Below are 26,793 nucleotides of genomic sequence, written 5' to 3' on the forward strand. Positions count from 1 at the left end.
GTAGCTAACATTTAAAGTCCCATATTAAACCCTTTTCTGATATAAGTGGGGAGTCCAACAGAGAATGGGCTCTGGCAGGAGGCTAAAACACAGCGTTTTGTGGAGGAGGAGGCAGTAAACAGAGGGTTAAATCTGCTGCTTTCTGGAAACCCGTCAAGGTTTTATTCTGGACAAAGACAAAAATTAAATCAGCAAGACGTGGGACCTTTAAATTGTTAAACTGCTCAAATCCTAATAACGCAGTCAAAATAGGTGCTTCATCATTTCTTTTTGAAGTCAGCCTCTCTTCAATTATTTGCTTTGTGTTCCTCTTTTTCAACATCAACGTTATCATATCAAAGCAACTCTTGCGATCGTCATCGCCACCATCTCTCCCCACCAACCCGAATACGACCGACGCATAAACAAACACTCCTGCTGAGATATCCCAGTGAAAAAAAACTTGAAAAAAGGGATGCATAGTGGCACTTTCACGACCACCTGTTGCCATGGCAACACCCCGCTCAGCGTAGTCGTGAGTCAGTGTTACGGCGATGAATCATCCTGCTCTTTGTGAACACGTTCTCGCCCTCTCCACTCTCTCTTCTCTCTCTGCGTCTTCCCCCCCCCCCCGACTCACTCGGCGAGGGTGATGTTCCGCCAGCGGGGCTTTGCGGGTTTGGGAGGCGGCGGGGCGCCCTGGCCCTCCCCTGGCAGGAAGACGTCCGGAGGCAGCTTGATGTTCTGGTAGTCTTTGGCCACGGTGAGGAGTGGGTAGCGGCTGGGGTGGCACTCCGGCAAGGAGAGACGCAGGTCCGTGTCCTCGGCCTGGGGCGGTGGGCGGGGACAGAGTACAGCTGTCATTCAAATACATTGGAGGATAATAATAATAATAATAATAATAATAATAATAATAATAATAATTACAACAAGAACAAGAAATGGTGTCATTTGCAGCCATCACTCACCCTCAAGCTGAAGCGCATGTGGCAGGTGGCGGGAACAAACTCGTTGAAAGGCAAGGTGAAGTCTATATTGAGCGTCTCGCCGCACGCTGCCAGGTACACTATAGAAGATCAATAGCACCGGCGATTAGTCAGGCCTGACCTGCCATTAAGCACTGGGCGTATATAGCGTGTAATATATCACGGCGTAATAGAGTCCGAGCACCCCGAGCAGAACGGCGGCCTCCAGTGTGAAGGAGGAATTAGCCCGTTGATTCGTGGCAGGTGAGAGTTCGTTGCAGTTTTTCTGTTGTTTTTTTTTACCCACCCACCAGCCGTGTTAATGAAAATATAAAATAACTGCGTATCACAAAAGATCAATTTGTTTTACTGCAATTCATATTGTATACATCTGCGATATATTATATTTACATTGACTGCACCTGTGCTAAAAACCTGTATCAAAAGACGTGCATCTAAAGCAGAAACAATGCAATTAGCCCGACCGTGTAATTCCACCGAGACTGCTCCAAGGTTGGAGCTTCCTTCCTACCATTCTCCTGCTGCTTGGTGGAACAGTCAATCCAGTTGTGCTGGTTTGCTGCCCAGATCATCTCGAACTGGTGGAAAAGTATCTTGAACTTCCAAGAGTAGGGCACGAAGGAGTAAATATCCGGGGCGCTGTCACTCGCCCAGTCCTGGATCAGATCTGAGAGGTCGCGGGAGGTGGGGGGGGGGGGGGGTGAAGAGAAACGTGCCCGACTGATTATGAGAGTTGCTGCTTGGAATGGACACCTACTTCTACGACTGACTGTGTGCTGGATGACTCACCGGTGAAGAAGTTCTTCTGGGCGTAGATGAAGTGGTAGGTGGCTTTGTACACCTCAATCTCACACTGCCAGGACTGAGGCATGTTCCACACTCGGGGGTAGCTGGCTATTACGTGGAACTGCAGCGGAAAGAAAAAGACAAAAAAAAAAAGAAAGGTGATTTCACTGATTGGATCTTGCCACGTCTCACTTGTCAAGTCAATAAGCCTCTAATTGGTATTTTCAAACCCTGTGCTCCACGACAGAGGTTAATGTAGAAGTGAAAACAAGGTGCGAAATGAGCTGCAGTCATTCCAGCGGTCGGCCTCGGCAGGTTGAGAGGCGGTGCCTTCAGGGACCGCTTCGACTGCCCACTCGCACCGACATTGAACACCGCTTCTCGTCACTGACACGATTTGTTGCTCTTCCGAAAATGTTGCAATGTTCTGTTTTGTTTTGAAAATTACCTTGCCGATACCCGTGTTACCTTTGTAAAAATTAAATCAAATAAAAACAGACGCTAAAATCTGCAGAGGATTTGTCAGACAGGCAAAACAAGGCTGTCAATAGTCTGATTAACTCCCCTTCTCTCTCTGTGGAGCCTGTAAACAGTCTGCCTTAAAGGATTACACCAAACATAATATATTAAGTTTTAAAACTACACTTTTTTTTTTTTAAAGCTGATTTGATCTTTATCCCCCCTCTAATAAACAGGGAACCTCAAAGCTTTGTAAATGTCTGTCTGCTACTCACTGCCAACATCTCAGCCTCCAGAAGGGTCCTGTACTGCATGCTGCTGGTGGTGTCCACATGAAGCAGTTGGCCCTTGATGGTTGGAGAGTAGCCTGCGGGCACAGAGCGAGAGACAGACAGACAGACAGATGCAGTCGTCAACTCTCCGAGCACAAAATCTCAGAGCTTCTTCTCAATAATGCAATTTGTCAGAAAAGAAAAGCCAGGGGGAGCTGGCGGGGGCAGAAGCACGACAACCAACAGCCTCGACTCTGAAGAAACATGGGAGAAACAGAGACTACTGACTGACTGACTGATAAAATACTATTAGTCCTGAGTAAGACGTTTACAGAAACTCAATACAGAGCTGGAGCTGCTTCCACGTCACATTTGACAGTTTCCACCGCCTGTATTTCACACAGACGTGCAAAGCTTGCAGAGAGCTTGTTTTGTTGATTAATAATTGAGGATAGCACGTGATGGAAATAGGAAAGAGTACATTTTTTATTTATTATTTCACTTTTTTTATTCATCATTTTACTTATTTATTTTAATTTATCTACATATTTCCATTGTGTGTGGGTCTAATTGTTATGTTACAGACAGAGCTTTATTTGTCTGTAAAAGATACAATGCATTGGAATTAAATGATGCTCCTAAATTAAAATATGAAATATTTGAATGCAATTCTAAACTTTTTTTATTTATAACGTTTATTTTTTTATTATTTATTCAGAAACAGCGTCCAACTGCCGAGACGTGCTGTGAAGCTGAATGAAGGCCTGTTGCTTTCTGACGCGCACACTCACCTTCCTCCCCTACAGTCATTGGGATGTTGACTTCCAGGTAAGAACCTGCACCTACATTCACGTGGATGGCGTTGGTTTCCTAGTAACAGGGATGAAAGCGAACCGTCAGGGGAAAAAGGGCGAGAGAAAGGAAACAACAATGTATGTGTGATGTGAGAGGCTGAAATTCTTTATGGAAAAAAAAATAAAAGGAAGAGATGAGAAAAGTTTTCAAAAATGGACAAAGGAAATGTTAAAAAGGAAGGTAATAAATCCACTTAATCATTCCTGACTGGAGCCATTCTGTCATTTTTATTCATGCATTCGGGTTGCTGCTCAGTAAGCTCGTCACGGGCGAAGCTTTGTGGGGAGAAAGGAGGGGAAAAAAAAACCCTGCGCTGCTTGAGAATGAAAATTTGAAAAGGCATAAAACATGAACCCATATCAAGAGCTTAAACATGGTGAGTCACGAGGACAAAGACAAGCGGAGCAGCGGGGACAGGACGGAGGATCACAGAGAGGAAATGAAATGAAACACAAAGACGGAGGAGAGGACGCACACACGAAAGAAAAACAGATGAGAGAGAGAGAGAAAAAGAAAGACAGAGAGAGAGAGAGAGAGAGAGAGAGAGAGAGAGAGAGAGAGAGAGAGAGAGAGTCACCCTGTTTTTGGTAAAGAGGAGATCGATGGTGGCGTCAGCAATGATGTTCATGCGCAGCTCAAAGGCCTGGATCTGCCTGGGCTTCCCCGGCTGGGCCACCTCAGTCACCTTCATGGCCTGGTAGTCGGCCGGCAGAAAGAACTTCCACAGGCAGTCCCTGCAGGAGAGGGCGAGGGGCGGGTTTGGTTTACATGCAAACGCCATCGTCGGCCAGCGCAAAGCGTCGCTCGTCCCCCTTTTCACGCGTGTTGGCGTTGCGGCTGCCGCTCCATGCAAGACGCACGCACGTACACAAACGCACGTGACGGCGAGTCGACGTGAAACCAAATGCTGGCAAGAAATGTTTGCAAATGTCGAGGTGACGTGCATGTGAAGTGAAAAGACTAAGGGTTTTGCGCTGGGTTGCATGCTGCTAACCCTGTTTTTCAGACTAATCTCAGGTCATTTAAACTTAAAAAGGTCCAATTTTCTCCAGATTTATTTCACCAATTCTTTTTCATCATCTTCTTTTGTCTCCAGGCTGTCGGTGAGCGACCAGGAGGTGAGAAAAGTCCGTCCTTCACTTCTCCTGCTTGCTACATTTCCAGAATGTCTGAGCTAAAAACACGTCAAAGCCCAAAAAGGTGTCAATTTTTCAAGGAGGCAAAAAACCCAACCTTTTCGCCTCCAGCAGGAGGTTGTTAACAGAGGGCTAAATATGACATTTTCCTGGGGAGCGACGGCGTTTAAAGTGGCTGTTCCACTGGAGTCCAGGATGAAGACAAAAGCTCTAAAAATGGACACTTGGAGTGCTCTGAAGGTGAAGCTTGACATTTCCCCCACCTCTGACGATCGGCCCAGGGCCCGTAGTTGAAATCCGTCCCCTTCCCGCAGACGATGTCCAGACCCCAGCACGGCGGCAGGTCTTGGAGCTTGTCGTCCTCGCTGGACGTCTCCGCCTCCTCGGCGCTCTCCTGCTCCACAGGAACCAGACCTGCACGGCCGCAGAAACATTTCCCCCCAGTTTCCCGGGAGAGTGAAAATCCATCCCTGCCGACAGCAGTATCACTCTGCTCGATCTGTGTCTGCCCGCATCTGCGCTCCGTGCGCATGAGCTCACCGGGTTCATCCTGGTAATAATAGATGTCAACGTCGTTGGACTGCATGACCACGAAACCTTCACCCATCAGTCTGGGCGGCCTGGGGAAAATAAATAAATAAATAAATAAATAAATAAAAACACAAAGTCGTACTCGAGAAGCCGAGCCGCGGGGAGAACTCCGCACAGAGGTCACCGAGTTTGCACGTCTGCTGAAAATGGTTTTAAGTGGCATCACAGAAGGTCAGCCGTGTCCACTGAAGCCCGGGCGCCAAGACGCTCTTTCAAGTTTAAAAATGTACCGGCCCTTCATCTCGCTGGATGTTCCAGCGGGGCTTTAAGATGTGTCAAGGACTAGTTTAAGGTTGAAATCAATGTTGGCCACTACAGAGGCCGCACTTGGGCGAGAATTCTTCAAAAAAGAGAATCTTTAATGGCGGCGGAGACGACAGAAGTCTCACTTTGCGTGACTTGGCGTCAGCTTAAGTGCAGATAATGTGTCCCCGGCATCCCTGCTTACAGCCGAGGCTTGCAAGGACAAAACAAAGAAGAACCCCCACCCCCCACCTCAAAAAAATATATATAAACTAGCCGGGTGCGATTTCAAACGCTCGGCCAAGTCTTTTGAAATTCATACTGCAAAATCAATTCAAAACTACAAAAAAAAAGTATCATGTTCTGTATTTCACCTCAAACACATTTACTGTAGTTGTAGCAGCATCATATATATTCGGAAAAACAGAGAAAGCCGAGTCCCCTCCTAATAAAAGTAGGGAAAAAAAAGCATGAAAACCTGATTCAAAAGAAAGCGTTATAAATAACACATCAAGTTTTCTGCCTGCATCTGTACGAAAGAATAGCAACTCCAGTTCTGCCTGAGAGGGTGAATCATTCATTACTTGTTCCTGGACTGCATATGAATTGAAAAATATGAACGGCAGCATATGGTTAAAAGTGATTAATCTTAAAGCCGTGGATCGAAAAATTTCTGTCTACAAGTTCTACAAATAGACTTGAATAAATAAACCCGGGCAAGCTTTGAACATGATTCACTCCCCTCGCCGGTGTGTTTGAATCAATTTCAATTCTAGCGGCCTCTTGAAAGCGTGCAACTTTGCAGCGGAGCTCAAATTAAACGCCCTCCCCGCGGGACATTTCGTGTTTCCGCAAAACTTGGACTCACTCGTCGTTCTGCATGCCGACGTAGCGCGGGCTCGGAACCAGCATGACGCGCACGTTCTCCAGCGAGCCCTTGACGATGTGCATGTACTGGTCCAGGTGGCTGGACGGGGGCTTGGTGGCGTACGTCAGGAAGGCGTCCTCGAAGTTCACGCACATAGTTTGGGGGAGGTAGTGGTTCCCAAACGCCAGGCGGCCCTGGTTGGGCGAAGTTAAATAAATACTTTGCGTGCTGACAAAATGTTACGACTTTTTTTTTTTTTGCTTGCATTTGTAGCGATCTTACAGTGCTGATGTTCACTTTGATGACAGGAATGAGAGATCTCCATGATGATGTGGGCTCTGGACTCTCTGCCTTGATGTTCACACTAGGAGAGCAACAGAAGAAGGCATTCAAGACTTAGGAGTTCAAACATCCTGCACTAAACTAATATTTTATTTGGTAGTGTTTAGGGCTGTCAGTCGATTAAAATCTTTAATCGCGATTAATCTCATAGCTTCCTGAGTTAACTCGCGATTAATCGCAAATGAATTGCACATTTTTTACCATGCTCTATATGTAACTTAACAAAATATTTATTGTGTTTCTTATACTCTAGGAAAAATTGGAGAGGATAATAATAATTCCATTGTGGAAATATTGTATTTTTATTTTCATTGGAACGTTCCAAAACGATTACATACTTATACTGTATAGATACTTTCCAAAAAAAAACTAAAATCTTGAGGTATTCTCAAACTATAATCGCATTTTATTTTGAAAATTAACCGGATTCTCTCGCGTTTCTTTGTGTGACTTCCTGGCCAGCTTCGCAGCGCCTCCGCCTCCAGTGTGAACCAGCCGTTAATCGCGCGTAAAGAAAATTTGTGTTGTTAAAAGGCGTTTACATTAACGCGGTATTAACGTGCTAACTTCAACACCCATAGTATTATTGCTACTTGTTGTTCTTCAACAACATTCCAGAAATAATAAAAATTCATCCTTTACATATTTTTCGTGCTCCACTTTTCAGAGCGTGTGCTCAAACAAGCGATGATGAGAATGATGTGCCCCTTGTGATGTCACAAAGAGAAACTTATTCAAACCTTTCCAGGGTCTGTTGTCTCTCCTCCTGCTCCCTCTCGTCGTCCCGCTTGGGCGTGATGAGCGTCGGCTCCAGCCCAAAGGTCTCCTGCAGCCGGCTGTAGAGGTCGGTCCGGTTGTAGACGTGAAATTCAAAGCCGTTGACTGTCACGTAAAGCCTGGTCTCCGCCTTGGGGTCTAAAGAGAAGGAGTGCGCATGTTGATGTCGCGTCATGTTGTTGTTCTGTTTATCCAGCGATGAATTATTTATGCGCGTCCCTTTTGGTGAAGCTATGTAATGGAGCGCAAAACACGGGCGCAGAAACAAGCGCCAGGTTCCGCAGCGAACCTCCTCTTTACTGACCGTGCTGCTTCTGTTTGGGGTTGTACATTTTCCACCAGCGGAATATGAGGAAGCCGTCCTGTATCCTGAAGCGCAGAGGAATGGAGAGGCTCAGTGAGAGTGCCGGTGGAATTTGGACCAGCGAGAAGCGCCGCGGCGAGCGTCGGCCCTACCTGATGGACATATCCTGGTTGATGTAGTAGACATCTCTGAACATGACCTTCCCCGACAGCACCGAGAAGGAGAAGGAGCCTGCGGAGCAATCAGACACTTCATTAGTTGGGCCGGGTTTGAAATTACAGGAATGCGTTTGGTCATTAAAATGCTACAGGAAGCAAACAGGAAAAAATACGCTGCTCGTGCGAGAAAATAAAAACAGTCCCGCCGAACGCTGCATCTGTAAATTAGGGGCTGAATTTAGTAGGTCAGACTCGATCACGGATTAATGAGTCCAAAAACTGAACCTGATTGAGCGTAATGAATGCATTTCGGGCTGACGCCGCCTCGCGAGTGCTTTTCTGATTGAATTGCTTCGCGCAGTGAGTGCGACAACAGCTGAGCGTCATCATCCCGGCCGTCGCTTCCTCTCATTTGGAGAAATTACTTTCTAAATGGTGACAGACAGGAAGTCTGCTTGAAACCTTAAAATAAATGCATTTGTTTTTGCACTCGGGCTGCTTTTGCAGGGTGTTCTGTAAATTTATTTAATTCTTTATTCAAGCATAAAAAGAAACAAAAACAAATGTCCACAACTTAAATATGCTCGAAAGGAGTAGGAAGAAGTACTTGACTTATCCAACACCCTTTAGCTACTTCTCATTGCATGCTAAAGGGAAAGCGGCTAACCTCAACAGACAAAACAACACCTTTGGGAAGTAAATGTTAAAAATGCAAAAGTTATTATCACTTCTTTAATAACTTGGAAATCGACTTGCGGTGCTGTTCACAGTTTGCTGTCCACGCTGGTTGATGCTGCTGCAGCCATCGCAGAGTGAAAGTTTGCCCAACATTAATTATTCAGCGGCGAGAGAGAGAGAGCGAGAGAGAGAGGGAGAGAGAGAGAGAGAGAGAGAGAGAGAGAGAGAGAGAGAGAGAGACTCACCGATGTGAATGTAGCCATCCTTGTACAGCCTGTTGATGATGAGGGTGAGGATGAGGCCGATGTTGCGGGAGTTGTAGTAGGTTAAATAAATGATCCATCCACAGGACAGAATAGTGGCTGAAAGGCGACAACAGAAACAATAAAACGCTAAGGGAGTGTTCACACAAAGCCCAATACAAAAAAAAGTGTTAATACTTTCTGACGCTTGAAAACAATTTGGGTGAGACAGTTGTAAAGAATATCTAAGCAACCCTGTGAAACTGTTTTTGACCAAAAGGAAGCAATGGCACATCTTCCGAAAGAACCTGAAACTGCTGAAGAGTCAGAATAGGTTTGCAAGAGAAGAACTTGAAGCTTTTTGTGGGAACAAAATCCGCTGATGTGCAGAAAAAAAAAAATAAAAAAAAGACAAAACTCAAACTCACCGACGAGGAGCCAGACAAAGTTGGAGTTGTGCTTGGTCAGAAAGTCGTCTAGATCCCCCAAGCTGGGGAAAGTGCTTTCATTGTTTTTGGCGACATGCCCCTCCATGGCTACAGGCTCTCAGTCTGATGTCTAAAACTGGAATAAATAAATAAAAAATACACATCAAAAGTGTAAGAAGTTAGTTGTACTTAGTTGTACTGTGACAAAAAAGCAGCTGAAAAGGTACCGATTGATTGATTTGTGATAGTTTGTTTCATGCCGACGAAACTGAAAGTATTGTAAGGTGTTACAAGAAGTGTTGTAAGGAGGAGTGATTCACCGAAAAGTGATTTTAGGTCTGCAAACAGCCACCCAAGAGTCCAATACGTGCACGAGAATTACAAAGAAACGTGCAAATACTTTCTGACAGGTGTTTATTTTAGCAAAACAAGACCCCATTCAAATGTGAGGATGGTGGAAAAGTGAGTTTACGCTGAGCTGCTGGTCGTTGGTTTGGAGTACATAATGTGTATTGCAAGGTGGCGTGTTATGCATTTGCGTGTGCTACATGTGCTGCCCTCCCGCTCGACACAGGCTCACAGGGTAAAAGCCGCAAAACACAAACATGTAAATCCAAGAGAACTCCAAATCCTGACCTAATCCACTTTAAAAGAGGCACATTGTCAGAACACTGAGGCAAAAACACAGCCAAGCACACACTCTGACAGAAAACACAACTGGCCGATCTCTCAGTTGGGACGGTGAGATCATTCCGTGAAACATAATACGATTACATTGTCAAGTAGACACTCTGCAATTTAATAGTTGATAAGAATCTCATTGGGAGCATGACACAAAAAGCCAGGAGCCAGACGTTAATTGCTTTCAGTCCCTTGTTTGTCTTCTTAATTGGGTACAATAAAGCTTCTGGCACTCATTTATAGGGTTTTAATAAAGTATAAACGTGGCAACAACAAAGAAAAAGTCTCCAAACTACCAGGACGGATCACTGCAGGGACAGTCCTGCATGACAGGATAAGCTCACGAGTCACTCGTCAAAAGTGACACTTGACATCGTTTTGTTTTGTTATGTTTACACATATGATTTTCCTGTTTACTAAACTAGCTCCACAACCCATTATGAAGTGTTGGCTCAGTCACTTAATGTTTGGAATGCCTGGAGTGATTAATCTATTGTTCCCACAAGCGTAATACATAACCGCGATGGGCGAATATTATTAGAATCATATTAATGTTTGTTAAAGCAACATGGCAGAACTGCATCCTAAGGAATTTAGCAAGACTTTAAAATACAAACAACGTCAAACTACACTAAGAACAACGATATTCAATATAATTTGATGAACCTCAAGTACAGGAAGTAACTATTGGCACTATTTACAGGCAGCTTTCAGATGTAAGGGTTGATAACCAAGCAGCAGCCAAGGCTAACATTTGTGTCAAGTGACTTTCGATACAATTTGGATACGAAAGTCTAATCTAATGGGCAACTTATGTATATATATATATATATATATATATATATATATATATATATTGACCATTGTTGACACGTCAACTCGTGAGTGTATTTTACAAACTATCCGTTTGAATTGAAGGTTCAGACGATCTGCGGCATATCGACGAGAAACTTGGCTTCACACCTGACTTCACACAGAAGCTGACAGTCTACCTGACTGACACAATACACACACCTGCCTAGCGCTAACTGCTAATCCCCAGTTCGCCTGTCATTTCCTCAGCATAAGAACAGGGGAGACACGCAAAAAATTACCAGTTTCACGCTGCTGGCCATCGACACACCGTCAGCGGCTCCGGACTGTTAAGGTTTCTGCTTGTGCATACCGCAGTTATTAGGCTAGCCGCCAATCATCATAGCGTTACCACTGGAGTTAGCCTAGCCAGCTAACAACAGCAGGCCGCGCCCTGTAACTTCTCTGTTGTCGAGCGGAGGAAGGAAGCAAGTCTGTGGTGACGAAATACCTTGCAATCATCTGTGAAGCTCGGCGTTTCATCTTTGCTCCTGCTGTCCGGGAGTTGCTGCCGTTTCGCCTGGCCGGACATGAACACAGCTAGCATCTTCTGTTGAATATTTACCTGGCAGACGGCCAGTCAGCATCCCTTCCTGTTCTGTCAAGACCTGCCGCAAGATTAGCCAATAGGGGGAAATGACGGATTGGATATTGTCCAATTAAAGGGGAGTTGAAGATGACACATACAACTGACAGTTTATTCCACCTATCAGTGCCATTGTTTTTATTGTAAAGGGCGGACTCTATCACTGTCGTCGGTACAATTTGACAGAATAGATATCGTCAGAATCAGGAGTTACATAAATTACTGCGTTTGATTGTTTTTATTGTTGCAATTGAACCAATGCAGTCAATATTAAAAGCTAAATAGTTAAAACATGTTGAACGATGAAAAATGTCAGTTGATAATTTTGGTTGATAAAAACACGAAAAGAAAAATATATTTTGTAGTGTGTTAGTAAATTCAAATTGGATTAAAACTAATTTTATTACATTTAATTCTAGTATGTAAACTTTTTTTTTTCTTAGAAAAAATATTTTGAACATAAACATACAAGTGAACATATTTTTATTTCAAATAAATTAAATAAACATATTTTTGTTTCAGCTTTAGTTTAAAGTAAAAGTATACACATAGAAGCAAAAAACAATGTACTGTATGTGTGTAGGTATGATTACCTGCAAGCAATGGTGCAAAAGTGGATCTATGTTCCTGATTTTTTTTTTGACCCTTAATGTATAATAATATATTTTAATTTGATTAAATTGAAAAATGGAAATAAAAGTGATGTGTGGAGATGTTCTTAGCAACTCGGCATTGCAGACACGTTTACATACTCATGTTGAGTTGTTTAACTACCCTGTCAATCATCTCAGGACATTTCAGTTAAAAAAAATCATTTGTAATCAGTTGGAACTTATAATTAACCTAATTATGATACAAAACTGAATATTTCACACACCAGGTGGGAAAAGATTGCCTTGCTGCTGGCTAAAACTAATTTCTAAGAATCACTGCCGGCCACTTTTCTTTTTCATTTTTCCCTTTTTTTTGTGCCAAGGATCATGATGCAAGAGAAACAAAATCCATGGAAAGGAATCCAAAAAAAAAGTATTTTATTCTGGCCCATAGAGGTGGCTCAACCAGTCAACCAACATCCCGGGAGCCATGGCTGCCTGCACAGCGGGAGATTCTGTTGAATCTTGCCAGACAAAATACTCAAATGTCGTTGCCAAGTGAAGAGTTATTTTTTGAGTCGATGCTGCCTCCCAGAAGAGCCCTGCATCAATAAAAGCTGCATGCACTTGTGAAAAATGCAAATCTATGTTAAGCATGTGTTTACCATATGTAAAGTTGTTGTTGGACAGGAAGCCACGCTAAGAGCATCATAAGGAATTTAGGAAAACTCTCAATATGATGTGTCTGACATTGCTGCGGCTGTCGTGCTTCTCCCTCTAAAACCTCCCTACTGAACACGCAGGATTGGCAACTGAACACAAGGCTTGCCAAGCTGAGGGATCCCATCACCATACCCCTTTTCCAAGGAGCCCCGTCTCAAATGGAACACCCACCCGGTCGTATCCTGGATGTTATTTCAACCTGATTCCTGAAGGAGGTCGCCTGTATGGTCCCTACAGCTATTCCACCAGTAATTAATTTTTGGTTCAATCAGCTTCTCATCTTAAATATGCAGCAGTCCAAGGCCCACTGGAGGACACCCAATTAGATCCCCCCCCCCCCTGCTTGAGGCAATTATAGAGCGAATACAGTATTCCAAATGCCTTTCTTCTCTTTTAACTCGTTGCTACTTTGGAGAAAAGTATGTTCGTCGCAGATGCCACTTTACTGGTGAGCGTGTCTCACAGGGCTTGCAATCAGGTTTTGAAATTAAAGGGGAGACCATTTAAATCCTTGGATAAAGAATTGCTCATTTTATCCATCCGTCCATTTCCTACTACCACTTATCCTGCACTTGGGGAGTTAAACAGGTGCCAGAGCCTTCTGCCAGTTGGCCTAATGTGCATGCCTTTGCACTGTGGCAGGAAGCCGCAGTACCTGGAGAGAACCCAGGCAGACACAGGGACATGGTGCAAAACAAGGAACTAGACCCCGCAATCTTCTTCCTGATAGGCCGTCGGTGCTGACCACCCCTGCGCCACTTCACATAACGTATTCTTTTCATCCGTTCAGTGTCCAGACCCACACGGACCGCGCATTCATACAAACAACGTCAATTATTCAGGCACAGGCTGACAAGGTAGTTAGTCATGTAGCTCCCAAATGGTGTTTCATGACTGGCTCCTCTGATATACGGCCGGTCCACAGAAGTGGACTAGGCCTAATGATGCCACTGGGCCTGCTTATTATCATTTCAGAGACTCAGCACAAGCAAACCACTGGCAGAAGATGTGATGAGTCCATCGGCCACTTTACGACAAGACGCCACGTCCTGGATGCCAAAGAAAAACAAATAAACTTCTCGCCAATAAAAAAGTGAAATACAAAGTCATTTGGCTTTGACTTAGCTCAGTCCATCTCGTCCAGCAATGACTGGTCAGCCAAGATGAAGCTCGCCAATGGAGATCAGTGAGAGCACCGTCTCCATCAGCGTTGACTTTCAAAGGTTCAGAGATTGTGCAGCCTGTCAGAGAACAGAATGCTGCCTCTGTTTGTGCAGTAAAATGTAAAATACATCCTTTTTTGTGGCCTGCTACTTTGGCAGATCTCCTCCACCAACATCCTTCGACACCCTGGGTTAGTAGAATGTCACATCTGGCTGGTTAATCTACTGCTGGGTTAAGAAATAAAGAAGCTTATCATCAGCCCTAGGCCTCATGATGACTAATAGAGCGGAGGTGTGACCCAACTCACCTCATTATTATGTGAACTCCAACTTGTCATGAAAAGCGGCGGCCTAAGACGCCGACGGGCTGCATTTTAAGTGAGCATTTTAATTATCCTGCGCTTAGATGAGGATTAAACCTAGCCTTTGTAGTTGCCTAAGAGGCCTGGCATAATTTTGACCTCATAGGAAGAGCTTCTGGAGGGCCGCGGCTCCGTATCTAGTCTGACAGTTATGTCTAGACTGAAAACCTGCTGTACAAAATGCTCGCAGTCCACCTACGATGAGCCCTAAAGGTTCCGGATTAGCCAGATTCACGATGAATATTCTCCAAGTCTCCAGCCTGTCGGTGAACTTTCTGAAATGAGAAAAGTCCCTCCTTCACTCCTTCTGATCCCTTTATTCTTCCTGCAGTGGTAGGATTTTTGGCTCAGACTGAAACGTTTACACTGATCACTTTGATGTTTTTTTTTTAATGCTTAATGGGCCATTAAACCATCAGCCTTTTAATCATCACAGGACAACGACTCTGTATTTTGTCGTACCGCGTCTGTTTATTCGCACCGAAAACGTTAAAAACCATGCTGCAAATCTTACACATTCACTGCCCTGGCTGGGAAACAAGCAAAACAAAAAAGTAAAAACAGGAAAAAAGTGAGAATGGCACATTGTTTGTTAAACCAGCATACAGAATAATGCTGTGAAAGACAAACAAACATTGTTTACGTAGAACACTGGCACTGTAAGAGGAATCGTACCAACAGCATCTCGGTTGTGTAGGGGATAAACAACAACAACAACAACAACCGGTGAACACATTGGTACACAGAGCTGGTTAGAGACATTTATTATTGACGCTGCCTGACAGCGAACACCGACAGCGAGGGCCAAGTCCGTTGCAGCACTTCAGCGAAACAAACCCCCGCCCCGCACGGCGCCTCGCTTTCAGCGCCGACGGTTCGCCAGCAAGGATTTCTGAGCCTCTTCTGCATAACACACACAAGCGGGGAGTGCGAGCTGAATAAATAGAACTTTTAATTACACCTACGAGTGTCCTGTCGGGCCTCGCAGCCAAATTCTACGGTAATAAATTAATGGAGGCATTTATTATAACAGGAGGCCCAGCAAAGGCATGAATAATTCATCGGTTCAGCAGAAGAAGAACTTCTAATGACGCGTCCAGTGAATCAAGTCCGCGCGCACGGGAAACTTTCATCCCGACAGCAGGACCAATCAGTCACGTGACTGAAACGATATTAAAATTTGAAAAAACATTCAAGCAAACGCCGGCTTTCCACCCTCCCCACTTGTAAACGTGCGCAGACTTTAAGGGCGCAGCCCCGCGGTCGGCGCTCACAGGGTGTAGAGCACCTCTCGCTCCTGCACGCTGGTGTAAAAGGGCTTCCCGAACACGAAGGAGTGCAGCCCCGCCCTCAACTTCTCGGCCAAGGCCATGACGATGTTCAGGTCCCCCTCCATGTTCAAGTCCAGGTCCGTCTTCAGGCTGCGCAGGGACTTGAACGGCTTCTTCCCCTTCTGCCTGCAAGCCGGGGGAGAGGAGAGAAGAAGGGTTTCATGTCGGATCGACTGAGCAGCTGCAATACGCAGGAGGAGCCCTCGGAATTTTCTATTCTTTTTTTTATTCAGTATTAGCATCTCGTTGAGGGCGGCAGCTGCGCTCGGGAACGCCACGCCAACATGAATTATGCATGTAGACGCCGCCGCCGCCGCCGCTGCCGCAACGATGGAAACTGAGCATAAACAATCTTGTCAAGCCACCTGTAAAATAGCGCGGCCTCAGACCTCGGGGGTTGCTGGCGCCGCTGGAAACAAGGGTACGCAGAAATAATGATTCCCCGCTTGTTGAGTTTAAGAGACCCCCACCCACCCCCCAAAGACAGATTCAGGGATCCACATTCAAGGAAAATATATGTTATAAAAGTATATATATTTCTTGGGCATAATTTTATCCGGTAATGTGTATCAGCAAAAGTATTTATCTGTATTTATACTCGTAGAAATTTACAAACAAATGTACTGTCATGGAAAAAACAACCACCCTTGTTTTCTTTAATTTTTCTGTTCATTTTGATCCCCGGTACCACTAAGAGGTACATTTGTTTGGACAAATAGAATGATAGCAACAAAAATAGCTCATAAGAGTTTCATTTAAGAGCTGATATCTCACCATTTTCCACAGTTTTCTTGATAATAACCAAAATCAATTAATTTCTTACATTAATAGCTATTGTGCTGCCGAAAAAGGTGCTTTTAGGCATTCCATGTTTTCTTTTCTGTCTCTTTTAGTCACATGACACACACAGGGGTCAGCTTCTGACATTGTTCTGCTGTCACAGCAGCCCATTACTGTTGGACAAATCCAAACAAATCTGCTTTGTTTCTGGGCTTGTGGTTCTCCATTTTGAGTGTGATGATTTTCCACAGGTTTTCCCATTGGATTGAGACCTGGTGATTGAGCAGGCCATGGCATGGTTTGAATGTTCTGGTTCTCCATCCAGCCTTCAATTGACCTTGCTGTGTGGCAAGGGGCATTGTCTGGTTGGAAAATCCAGTCATTCCAGGCAGGAAAGAGTTTTCCCGCTGATGGAAGAAGACAGTTTTCAAGAGTAGCCCAGGACATGACTTGGTAGGTACCAGGCATTGAAATGAACTAGAAATTGAAGAAAACAAGGGTGGCCTAATCATTTCTTCCATGACTGTATGTGCAAATTTATCAGATTCATCGCTAGTGTTTTTATAGATTTTTTCTATAGATATTTTATACCATAAAGACCCAATTTTGAAGCAAAAAGGTACATAATACAGTGTAACTCATGGTTTTCTGGTATTTTCTAATACTTTTAGTAAATCGCTTAAAAATCATATGCAAAACATGCCTACATAAAAAATTGACATAAAATTTATATTGCTATAAGTATTATGAGTATTATCTACGTATCTCCAGCACCCAGCAGCTGCATATGTCCCTTTTTCAAAGTCAGAATTTAATACATCGCATTGTCGGCATTTGTCTGAGGGGTTTCGCCTCCCGCACAAGGCAGCTGCCTGCTGCAGCTGGAGACGAGGCTGGCGGGGAGGCGAGAGTCAGTCAGGCCAGCTGCGGAGACGACGACGGCGACGACGTCACGCCAGCCAAGTCGCAACAGGTCTGTGTTGCACGCTTGTGCGAAAACGATGAGCGCTTTGTGGAAAAGCAAAAGGATAATGAAGAGAAAAATAATTCCTTCTTTTTGGGACGACGTTGAGGGTCAAATCGTTGCAACATCGTAAGAACCTTTCGCCAGTGAAGGGCCTTTTGAAACGGAGCCTGTTCTGATTTCTCAGGTTAGGGGAGCCGCCCACCTGCTTCCTGCCAAATTGATGCTGCCCTGCCACGGTCTTTTTTTTTTTTTTTTTTAAATAAAAAATAAATAAGTAACCCTGCCAAGGAACAGACGACCGCGCGGAGAGCGACTGCTGTCCTGTGAGACGCCAGAAGGTCACTCGTCTTTGGGCGGAGCGCAGAAGGGGATGAGTCACGGCCAGCTGGATCCGTGGCTGGAGCCGTGGCTGGGCCGGGCCGCCCGCCGCGTGGAAGGTGGCGAGAAAACACTACGGGGGGCAGGTGGGTGCCCGAGGAGCCACGTCTCTGAGGAGGGCGCGGACGACGCAAAAAAACCCAAAAAAAACAAAACAAAAGATGACCTCCCGCCCTCACAGCAGCAGCAGAAGAAGAAGAGTGCGACTGTTGGAGGTGTTTGTAGGGAAGACGTTCCGCCAGCTGCCTACACTGGCGTCGCTCTGATGCTCAGCCTGAAGGGAAGCTATTAAAACCCGTCAGGTCACCTTGCGCTGCTCTCATGTCTGCGCTAGACAGACGGTGTGGTTTGAGCAGCACTGTTCTAAGTTACCTGCCCATCCGCTGTGATAGGATGTGGAGTGAACCTGAAAGGGGAGCTGATTGGCTGCCGAGGCTCCCAGTGGATGTATTTTTCTGTTCCGGCTGCCTGAAAAACCTGCCTCTCTGTAGCTATGTAAGCTGTGTTTCCATGCGCAAAATTTCTCCAATCGGATCTAAACCTTGGTTGATCGTCAATTCCAAATCCACCGTTTACATGGACACTAAATAAAAGGATCCGATCATGACTTGCGTATACGTGCACCAAGTGTTTAATCAGAATAAATCATTTGGGAATGCGCAGAGTCTAATTTTCCGGAAACAGTAGAAGAAGATGAAGCTTCACTTCCGCCTGTGTAACCAAACACTGCGTTGTCTGCACGTCATCTGCTCATTCACTCTTTGCGCCCCTCACATTTTATTTCCCTCCCCTCTGGCGAAGTGTCTGTTAATGTAGTTTTTTTATACATTAAAATATGGATGAGTTTTGCTTTTTTCCCGCCATGTTTTCTGCTTGCTGAAAATCGACTGGCTGCCACAAAGGCGGAAATGCGTCACGCTGACGGAGCACACACGCGCAGTGGAGACTATTTTACCCCAACCAGCAAGACAGGGTCGGAATGGGTGCGCACATGGACGCCATTCGGAATAATGATCGGCATAAACCACCTCTCTCTTTCAGAATGAAATGTATTCCTGAATGGGCCTAATCGGATCAGAAACTTCCGGTTGACGTCTTTACATGAAGCATTTTTAATCTGATTGGGCCTTTAATTCCGATTATTTCTGTCCATGTAAACATACAGTAGCTGTTGTTGCTTCACCCACCGTGTGATGTGAGGTGTTGCCAATTTGTTTCACATTCGTGACACAACTTTTAACCCCACACAACCACAAAGACGCACAACGTGACGCAAGACGTGGCATTCACGATTGGGGAAAACACTTTCGTCCCCTGCACAGGTTGTTCCAGCGTTCATTACGCGACGGTCAATCCTCCGACTCCGGCGACTCACGTGTCGTCCTCGATGTACTTGAGCAGCGTGAGCGCCTTCCTGTGGAGCAGCAGCAGGAACTGGGCCAGGTAGGTGCTCCGTAGGGACAGGCCGGGCTTCAGCATGAACACCTGAACGCAACACAGGAAGTCAATTAGGGAGGCCGGGGCCGCAGCTTCTTCCCTGCCTCTCCAGGGGGGGAAGACAACGCACCCTGCTGACGTCACAGCTGGGGGAACGGGCGATGGGTCGAGACCCGAGAGAATAAAAAGATTGTTTTTGATGTGCGGGCCCCTGGAGAGGGAGCAGTGTGATGGCTGCTGCCAGATACAAAGGCTTTTTTTTTCTTTCGGCTTTACAGGCCAGTAATGAGCTGTGGAAACAAAGCTTAGACGGCATTAGCAGTGCAAACACAGCAAACAACATAGAATTTTGCACATTTTTTGATTCTGAGTTGCCTTTCAAACTGCCAGGGAAAGATACTCTTCGTCCCAATCTTATTGAATTATAATAATCACATTCAAAATAACAACAACAATATCAATCTTAGGTTTTTCATTGCATGTAAAGGGAGAAAAAGATGGAACTTTGTCTTAAACTGGAGGCTAAAGAAAGCGATTGCTGTTTATTCCCTTCTTCCTTTCACCGTTCGGGCGTCGTTGCCAACAGAATCTATTTCCTGGACACAGCAGGAGTGAGAGAACAAAAGGCAGGCGAGAATAATTCTGTGGTGACAAAAAGAAAAAAAAGAAAGAAGAATGACTCAGAGAGCTCAGACAGCTTGGCTGGAAACACGGGAAAACTGCAGCGGCAGGTATTTCTGTGTTTCCCTTCAGCCGCATCAGGTGAGATGCGCATCCTGGCGCCTGTACAACGCAGTCGCACTTCAACCGTGCGATGCTGATCTTTTATTTATTAAAGCGCATCTGATGAGGCTCAGTGGAACACTGGAGAAGAAACTGTTCTGTCCAACCATCTGGGGAACTTTTGAAGAGATTTTTCGTAAAGAAAGAATAAAAATGAGGGAAAGAATAGATGTATTATATTAAATAGATTCTCACCTCGTCTATAAATGATTTGACCAGGGTGTCTTTATGTGTCACATCTTGAAATATGTTCCTGGGAAAGGAAGAGTCACAATATTAGTTTGGATTTTTCAAAGCAATTTATTCACACACAAACAAAAAAGAAGAGAAAAATAAAAGGCGTGCTTGAAATGAAGCTGAAGCTGGACCCAGCTGTGTGTGTGTGTGTGTGTGTGTGTGTGTGTGTGTGTGTCTCTCACAGGTCGGGGGTGAAGCTCTCGTCGCTGAGGATGACCATGTCGGGGGAGATGTCCTCCTCGCTGTCCGTCTTCCAGAGCGCGCTCAGCTCCGAGCGCATGTAGCGGCGCTGGTTGTACGTGTGCTCGTGGCAGGGCGGCATCTGCTTCACCGTGTTGATGTCCACGTCGATGTGCGTGGTCGGGTATGGCGAGTAGAGCACCTGGCGGAAGGGCAGCACGAAGCTGCCCGTCGAGTCCTGGGTGGCGTCGGCGGAGGAGAAGAAAAGGGAGGGAGGGGCTTTTCAGAATGCCGTCAAGTCGCAAATGATTCTCTGATGTGACGCGCAGGAGTGGGTTCGCGTCACTCGCTTTGCGAGGGGACAATTTGTGTTTGATAGAGCCCACTCGGTCGCAGAGCGAAACTGCAGAGAGCAAAGAGCCGGCGGTGTTTTTATGGCTACAGCTGCGGGTAGCTTTGCCTGCAAAGAGCTCAATTATTTATCAGAACCACTGAGGCACATTTATAATTAAAACAGAATACACACACACACGGGCCGACAAACATTTGAGTAGCGTCATAAAAAAAAGAAAAAAACATTTTATATCCATGTATATGGAGAGACGCTTGAAAAAATAATCATCCACTTTGTGCAGCAACAAACTCCCAGTTGTGTTTTTTTTCCTCCCCAGGAAGGTTTCTTATGTTGCCTGAATGCACCCTGTGAGGAAATCTATACAGAAATCCTGTGTCTCCACACCGGAGGCTGAGTGCACTGCTGATTCTCATTCTGCGCGGGTTGAGATCAAGAGCAAACAGCCGCCGCAGCGTTAAGTCTCTCCTGCCTCTCTAAACAGCGGCGAGTCCGAAGGTGAACTTCTCCATGACCCCAAAGTTTTTCAACTGACGTCCCCGAGAAACCTCAACTGAGCTCCGCTTGGAACCAAAGCACGAAATTAGGCTGCGTTTAGACTGCAGGCGAATCCGATTCAAATCAGATTTAGACTGTCCACACTGTTTTTAGCAAATGTCCAAATGGGATCTGGCTCTGTTCAGACTGGGCCACATTATTGACCCATCTGACAGGTTGCTGTAGCAGCGATGTCGGAGCGGAGGCGTCGTCCGTTGCATAGAGTGACGTCACGGACAGTCAAAACCCATCAGTGTGTTTGGAGCTGCTCACACTGAGACACATCTGTCTCAATGTGAACTGAAACTACCTCCCGAATGTGGTTTCAATCCATTTTGCAAAAATCGGATTTCATGTGATTTGTGACTGTTCAGACTGCAAAAGAGACCGGAGGGACCGGAGGGAAGCGGCGGCGACTACCTTGAGCAGACCCTGGACAAACAGGCCCGTGTCGTACTTGAAGGAGGAGTGGGCCCTGCACAGGCGCGAGCACTTCCTCTCGGAGGGCGTGAGGAAGAGGCAGAGTGTTCGGACGATCTGCGGAACCAGGAAGTGGAAATAAAATCAGCATGTTCTGAGAATTTTTCACTGACTTTTGATCAGCTGCCCGCAGATACGTCTGTGGGCAGCTGATCTAGTACGTGACAAGTATCATATACGATAGTATGAGCGCATCCATTTCCTGCAACATGCACTGTGTTTAGTGTCTAGTCAAAAGACATTGAACTTGGGAAATCAGCCGGTCAGACTCGGTGAAGGAGTTAATTTTTTCCTGGAGGTGAGTCTTGATTTCATCTGTGCTCTCATCACACCAATTAGAGTCCAGATTAAGGCCAAGCAATCCTTTTGATATTGACCGGCCAAAAATAATGAATCTGCTTTCAGCTTCAGGTCTTTTGAAACAAACTTTTGGGCAACGCGAGAGCTCCCTTTTCCTACTTTTTAACCAATTTTCGGAGGCTTCAGACTCAGACTTTGCGTGCAGAGCAACTGTGGCAACAACTGTGCTGGCAAACCCAGACAAACACGCGGGTCAGCGACTTAAACAGCAACAGATTGGAAAAGAGCACCAGGGTCTCATTACACAGTAAACAACAGCTATACACACTTCAAAACAGTCTAAATTGTGTAGACTAAAAACGTTTTTTCTGCGTCTGTGTGCTGCAACTCAGCTTGTATTTCTTTTTCTTTTTTTTGTTTACCTTATTCACTTTCTCTGGATTGCTTCCAACCACTATTGAGCAGCCGCACGTCTGCAGATGAGAACTGATGGCCCTGAATTGCAGAGCAAAAAGACATGCAAATCAGAGCTCTTTAGCATCATTAGTGTTGCTCTAATCATTAGCGGCAGCTTTCGGAGTGATGATCCCGACCACAGAGAGGCCACCGGGAAACATTTGTCAGAGTTGGCAAAAAAAACGTTTGCTGGTTGCAGAGGATTCTCACAATTGCAATTTCAATCAAATACATAAAGAGTGAAAAGAGATTGCACAACATCTCAGCCACACCAATGCTGTAATTCTTTTTCAATTGGCTCCGAGTATCCTTCTAGTTAGCGGCGCACCGTGAGCTAATACTGTTGCACTCCTCAAACTCCTGACTTTTAAGATCAATTGAGCTTCAGCTCTCTGGAGGAAACTTTGGCTAAGTGGCGAGTCGTTACTCATCGTTGGAAGGTGGATGAGTGTTAAATGGGCATTTGCACGTCATCTGTCTCCATTTGTCTGCGCTGGAGTGCTTACTTGTAGAGGAAATCCACGTGGCAGCTGTCCCCGATGTCATCATCATTAAGCACCGTGTCTTTTATCTGCTCAGCAAGACACAGAGAGAGAGCGAGAGAGAGGAGGGAAGCACGGTTCATTTGTTAAAAAAAAAAAAAAAACTTGTTGGAACTCAAACAGGGCCCGGAGCGCTGAAGTGGACGTGTGCAGCCAATGAGAGGCTCTGGAGGGGAAGAAGAAGCTGTGTCGTTCAAGACACACTAACTGTCTTGCTGCACTACCTTCTACTGTGGCACTTGGCAAGTTATTAGAGAACAAATGTGTTGAGTCACACTGCGTGGTGATGGTGCAAGCTGGGAGGCAGAGCTGGGAGGCAGAATCTCGGAAATATGAAGGACCAGTTATGTAGTGGACAGATTCAGTTTGAAAAGGGTACAGGCCAGTGTTGTCAAAAATATCGATATATCAATATTCATATTTATATATCCATATTTTATTGATCAATTAATTAAATATATATTGCTACTTTTTCTATGTCTAACATCCAGTATCGTGACAACACTGGTACAGGATAAAATAAGTGCGTGCGTAAGTGTGTGTGTGTGTGTAGTGCTCACATCTACGTCTTCTGGGACACTGTGAGTCTTCATGGAGGCCAACAGCTCCATGATGGGGACAATCTCCAAGCTCAGCACTGAGATGATGTTGTAACCCTGAATATGCGGGGAAACAAGACATTTTAAAGGAGACATATTTTACAAGAGTCACTTTGCCGATAACCATCATCGTCATGTGTCTCTGTCCTGTCAGCGGAACCATCCTTAAGGCGTCCTTCAGTTTGTCTGCTCGCTCCACTCTTTGGAAAGGTGTGCACTACATGCGCGTTTCTGGGAATCAGCCTGTTGCCCTGGTACCCGCCAGGACAGCGACAAAACTGCTACACAGCATAGCAAGAATTTGTCATTCTACTACACAATGAAGGAACAATTTGAAGAATCGTATCCTCTTACTTCAAATTGAACTCACGAAAACCCAGATCTTGACTCCAGCATGAGATCCCATTGAAAGAATTCTTTGAAAAATGAGGGTCAGCTTCAGCTAAATTGTCTTCAAGGACAGTAAAAGCAGCTTAGTCAGGAGAGCCTGCAGCTGATTCATTTGAAGCTGAAAAGGGAGAAGGCCGACGTGGCAGTTCAAATAAATCCTCGTTCTACTGTTGTTTTATCGACTTTATTTATGAAACACGTCGCGCTGACGTCCCCAAAGTGGTAAAACAACCAGCAGGAACCCTGACAAACAGAATTAAATCTTGAGCTTAAGCGTCACCCGTTTGGGAAACCTCAGCCCCAAGGATGCAATAACAAGTCGAACATAAAATAAAATTTTGTTGCACTTTAAGATAGGTTCTAGTTTTGGAGCTAAAACCTTACAGCTCATCAGTGAACAGACTGAGCAGGACAGATTGTCCGGGAGGAGCAGTTACACAGTAAAGAACATAATTTGAGGGGTCAAATGACAAACATTAATGGGATGCAAAGCACTGACAAGTAAATTATGAACTCTGAAGTTGAGTTCATAACTTATGAATTATGAACTCATAAGTTATGAACTCAATGTTGGGCGTCTCATCCAGACCTGCCAACTTGCATCCATGTTTGGAGCTCCGAGGCAATTTCCAGTTTCATGTGATTGAAATGATAGGTCGCAATCTAATGCCTTTAAAATCATCTCATCAAGACGGATGCACTGCCGTTAAAGGTCAAGTGCGTAATAGTTGTAGATTTTGAAGAAGAAACAGCGACATTAAGTGGTTGCATTTCAGATTGCAGCGTCTTTCACTCTCCCTCCTCCTGAGCTTGCCAGTGAACTACGGTGGCCTGCGCACCTAAACCGGGATACCTCGGCCACCTATTTCTTTGCTGATTTATTTGAAGACGAGAGCAGTCACCCTGCATACAAAACGCGCTGTCAGGCAGGCTGGATTGTCCAGACTGGCTTCCTTAAAAGCCTACCTTCTGCATCCAGATGCGCCCCTTGCGGATGACATGCTTCAGCCTCTCCACGCACACGGCGTGCAGCGGCAGGTAAAAGGACAGCTCTGTCTGAGGCAGGATGATGGACAGGGCGCACGTGTTCTTGTCGCCCTTCAGCTCGCCGTCAAAGATCAGGGACACGATGATGACGCCCTTCTCCGCCAGGACGAAGAACTTCACGTCGACGGCGCCGCACTCGGCACTGCGCAGGATCTCCCCGTTGAGCGTGTGATTGGCCAAGAACGTGACCTCGCCGTCGCTGAGGAACATCGACTGCTCGCCCTTTGGCGCCCAGATGTAGCGCACCCGTGGGCCCAGGATGTTGTCCCAGTAGGCAAAGGTGGCAGCCAGCAGCGGGCATTCTCCCTCCACGGCTACCTCTGACTTTGCCACGGCAGGCGACTGGGGTGGACAGCCGGAGGACATTGGGGACCGGAGGTCTGGCCTCGTTGCCCGTCTCCCAGGGTGCCGCAGAGAATGACTGCAACTCTAAAATGACAATCCGAAAGCAACAGCGGTGTCACAAGAAATAAGTGAAGCGAGATTAGCTGTTGGCAGCTTGTACAGAGAAATCACATGACTGTGACATGTGTTTGCAGAAGTGAAAGTGACCGGACTGGGATGATTTGTGGGTCAGCTGACTCTCATACACTCTTCTGTATACTGTAGGCTGCTTGCTGTGGGTTGAATGAGCTAACCTTCTCAACTGGGGCAAAAAGTGGCAAAATACCTGGCGCTTGATTGAGTACATGTGAGCCGAATTTAAAAGCAATCCTTGAAAAGTTAAAATTTGTTAACTATTTTGTGATCAGGTCCCTCTTTACAACAATGTGTCACGTATTGTTAAATGTACAGTTTTTATAATCGAATCCTTCGGCGTAACTCGCTTAAGAACCAAAACGGGAGCCTTAGAAGGAGAACAACACTGATATCTCTTGTATTTCAAAACGAGTAAAATATCTCAGAGGTGTTTGTGGGCATAGCTCAGTGGAAGGAAGACATAAATAGCAACACAACGCCGATATACTACCCCGCTGACAGCTGATTCAGTCGTTGCTAGCGAATTAGCCTTAGCTCAAACTGAACAAATGCTCACAAATGGCAGCATAATGTTATATCTTACTTGTCGGAGCCTTTTCTCTTCTAAAAAACGACCTCAAAACGCCGCTCCCAAGTCATCGACACATTTTATAGAATCTTTATGTGTCTGTGGCCGATGTGCTTGCAGAGACCAGGGTGAGCTCGGCTGAGTTGCGGAACTGTTGTCTTCACGGCACTTCCGCGTACGTCACTGCTGCGTCGCCAGTCGCTTGACAGGCGCTGCGACGCGCCCCCCAGCGACTACGGCGTGGTACTGGCCGTCCAATTACGTCATTCATCTTAATTTGGACAGCGCTAGCCTGTTATCGATTTATATATTATATCAAATTTATGTATAAACCACCTTTTTATTATTATTATTATCAACCGCGTATTAATAGCAAGGGTTATGATATTTCCCTTGAGAAGTTGTCCTGTGTGTAAACCAAAGGGTTAATCCAAATTTAATGTCAGTGGAAAGCCAAGTGGTTTGGGATGATGTGGTGGGTGGGGCACTGCAGAACCCGGCCCCCAAACCCCCCACCCCCACCCATAGAAAAACCATGAGTACACACAAGCTCACACTTAAATCTCAATATTTCCCCTAATGGTTTGAGCAAGACACTAATGGGATGCCGTTGCCGCTAAATGGCTCATCTGCAATTCAGGCGGCGTTGAGCAGTCAACAAGCGGCAGAATCACTCATGGAGCTGAAAAACTGCTGAAGTCAGTCACACCGCTCTTCTCATCCATATTTTAGAGGTTGTCCTGTCGTCATAACGTTTTTTTTTTTTTCCTTCCCCCCCGACCTGCCTGGAAACACTCAAGATGACGAGAAAAAAGCCGGCAGATTGTCCAGCAGTGTGTTGTACTGAATATTCAGTTTCTGCACATTCAGGTAAGCTGAGCCAAA

The 26,793-nt window shown here is 45.5% G+C and overlaps 2 protein-coding genes across 19 annotated transcripts in view; both read right to left on the reverse strand.

The window, feature by feature from the left end:
- Positions 1-11,248, reverse strand: part of kiaa1109 (KIAA1109 ortholog) — a 61,871-nt gene extending 50,623 nt beyond the window's left edge. For 16 of the 17 annotated variants that reach the window (XM_076023449.1, XM_076023464.1, XM_076023463.1 and 13 more), the window contains exons 1-17: positions 11,089-11,248; positions 9,105-9,240; positions 8,680-8,796; positions 7,751-7,829; positions 7,599-7,663; positions 7,258-7,432; positions 6,458-6,539; positions 6,176-6,369; positions 5,014-5,093; positions 4,737-4,887; positions 3,915-4,071; positions 3,274-3,352; positions 2,486-2,577; positions 1,755-1,872; positions 1,477-1,632; positions 948-1,045; positions 620-807 (exon numbers count right to left, since the gene is read on the reverse strand). In XM_076023449.1, the coding sequence (XP_075879564.1) occupies positions 620-807; positions 948-1,045; positions 1,477-1,632; positions 1,755-1,872; positions 2,486-2,577; positions 3,274-3,352; positions 3,915-4,071; positions 4,737-4,887; positions 5,014-5,093; positions 6,176-6,369; positions 6,458-6,539; positions 7,258-7,432; positions 7,599-7,663; positions 7,751-7,829; positions 8,680-8,796; positions 9,105-9,210 (1,937 nt within the window). In that variant the 5' untranslated portion in view covers positions 9,211-9,240; positions 11,089-11,248. Of the gene's footprint in view, positions 1-619; positions 808-947; positions 1,046-1,476; positions 1,633-1,754; positions 1,873-2,485; positions 2,578-3,273; positions 3,353-3,914; positions 4,072-4,736; positions 4,888-5,013; positions 5,094-6,175; positions 6,370-6,457; positions 6,540-7,257; positions 7,433-7,598; positions 7,664-7,750; positions 7,830-8,679; positions 8,797-9,104; positions 9,241-10,879; positions 11,000-11,088 lie in introns of those variants that run through there. The other variant, XM_076023448.1, reaches the window with a different exon arrangement.
- A 3,263-nt stretch (positions 11,249-14,511) lies between these two features.
- Positions 14,512-26,083, reverse strand: c9orf72 (C9orf72-SMCR8 complex subunit). 2 transcript variants are annotated; one of them, XM_076023466.1, is made up of 10 exons: positions 25,924-26,083; positions 24,780-25,289; positions 23,385-23,480; positions 22,789-22,853; positions 22,249-22,321; positions 21,467-21,583; positions 20,160-20,395; positions 19,936-19,993; positions 18,896-19,005; positions 14,512-15,521 (listed from the first exon to the last, which is right to left on the reverse strand). In XM_076023466.1, the coding sequence occupies exons 2-10, from the start codon at positions 25,224-25,226 to the stop codon at positions 15,335-15,337; spliced, it is 1,389 nt and encodes a 462-aa protein (XP_075879581.1). In that variant the 5' UTR covers positions 25,227-25,289; positions 25,924-26,083; the 3' UTR covers positions 14,512-15,334. The 2 variants fall into 2 exon arrangements, 1 of the variants encoding a protein (XP_075879581.1); XR_012926418.1 differs by having other exon boundaries at positions 15,390-15,521; positions 18,785-19,005.
- Between the last annotated feature and the right edge of the window lie 710 nt (positions 26,084-26,793).

This window comes from Nelusetta ayraudi, unplaced genomic scaffold (genome assembly GCF_046127955.1).
Source record: "Nelusetta ayraudi isolate G7.1 ecotype Tasmania unplaced genomic scaffold, CSIRO-AGI_Nayr_v1 ptg000015l, whole genome shotgun sequence".
In the NCBI taxonomy this organism is placed as follows: domain Eukaryota; kingdom Metazoa; phylum Chordata; class Actinopteri; order Tetraodontiformes; family Monacanthidae; genus Nelusetta; species Nelusetta ayraudi.

What these genes read in the sequence shown, in the direction of transcription:
- c9orf72 (XM_076023466.1), bottom strand. Translation starts at nt 25,226, where the DNA reads ATGTCCTCCGGCTGTCCACCCCAGTCGCCTGCCGTGGCAAAGTCAGAG. An exon ending in CACGTGGATTTCCTCTACAA is followed by an intron (nt 22,322 to 22,788) that starts GTAAGCACTCCA and finishes TCTGCAATTCAG; the next exon opens with GGCCATCAGTTCTCATCTGC. An exon ending in ATCCAGAGAAAGTGAATAAG is followed by an intron (nt 21,584 to 22,248) that starts GTAAACAAAAAA and finishes CTGGTTCCGCAG; the next exon opens with ATCGTCCGAACACTCTGCCT.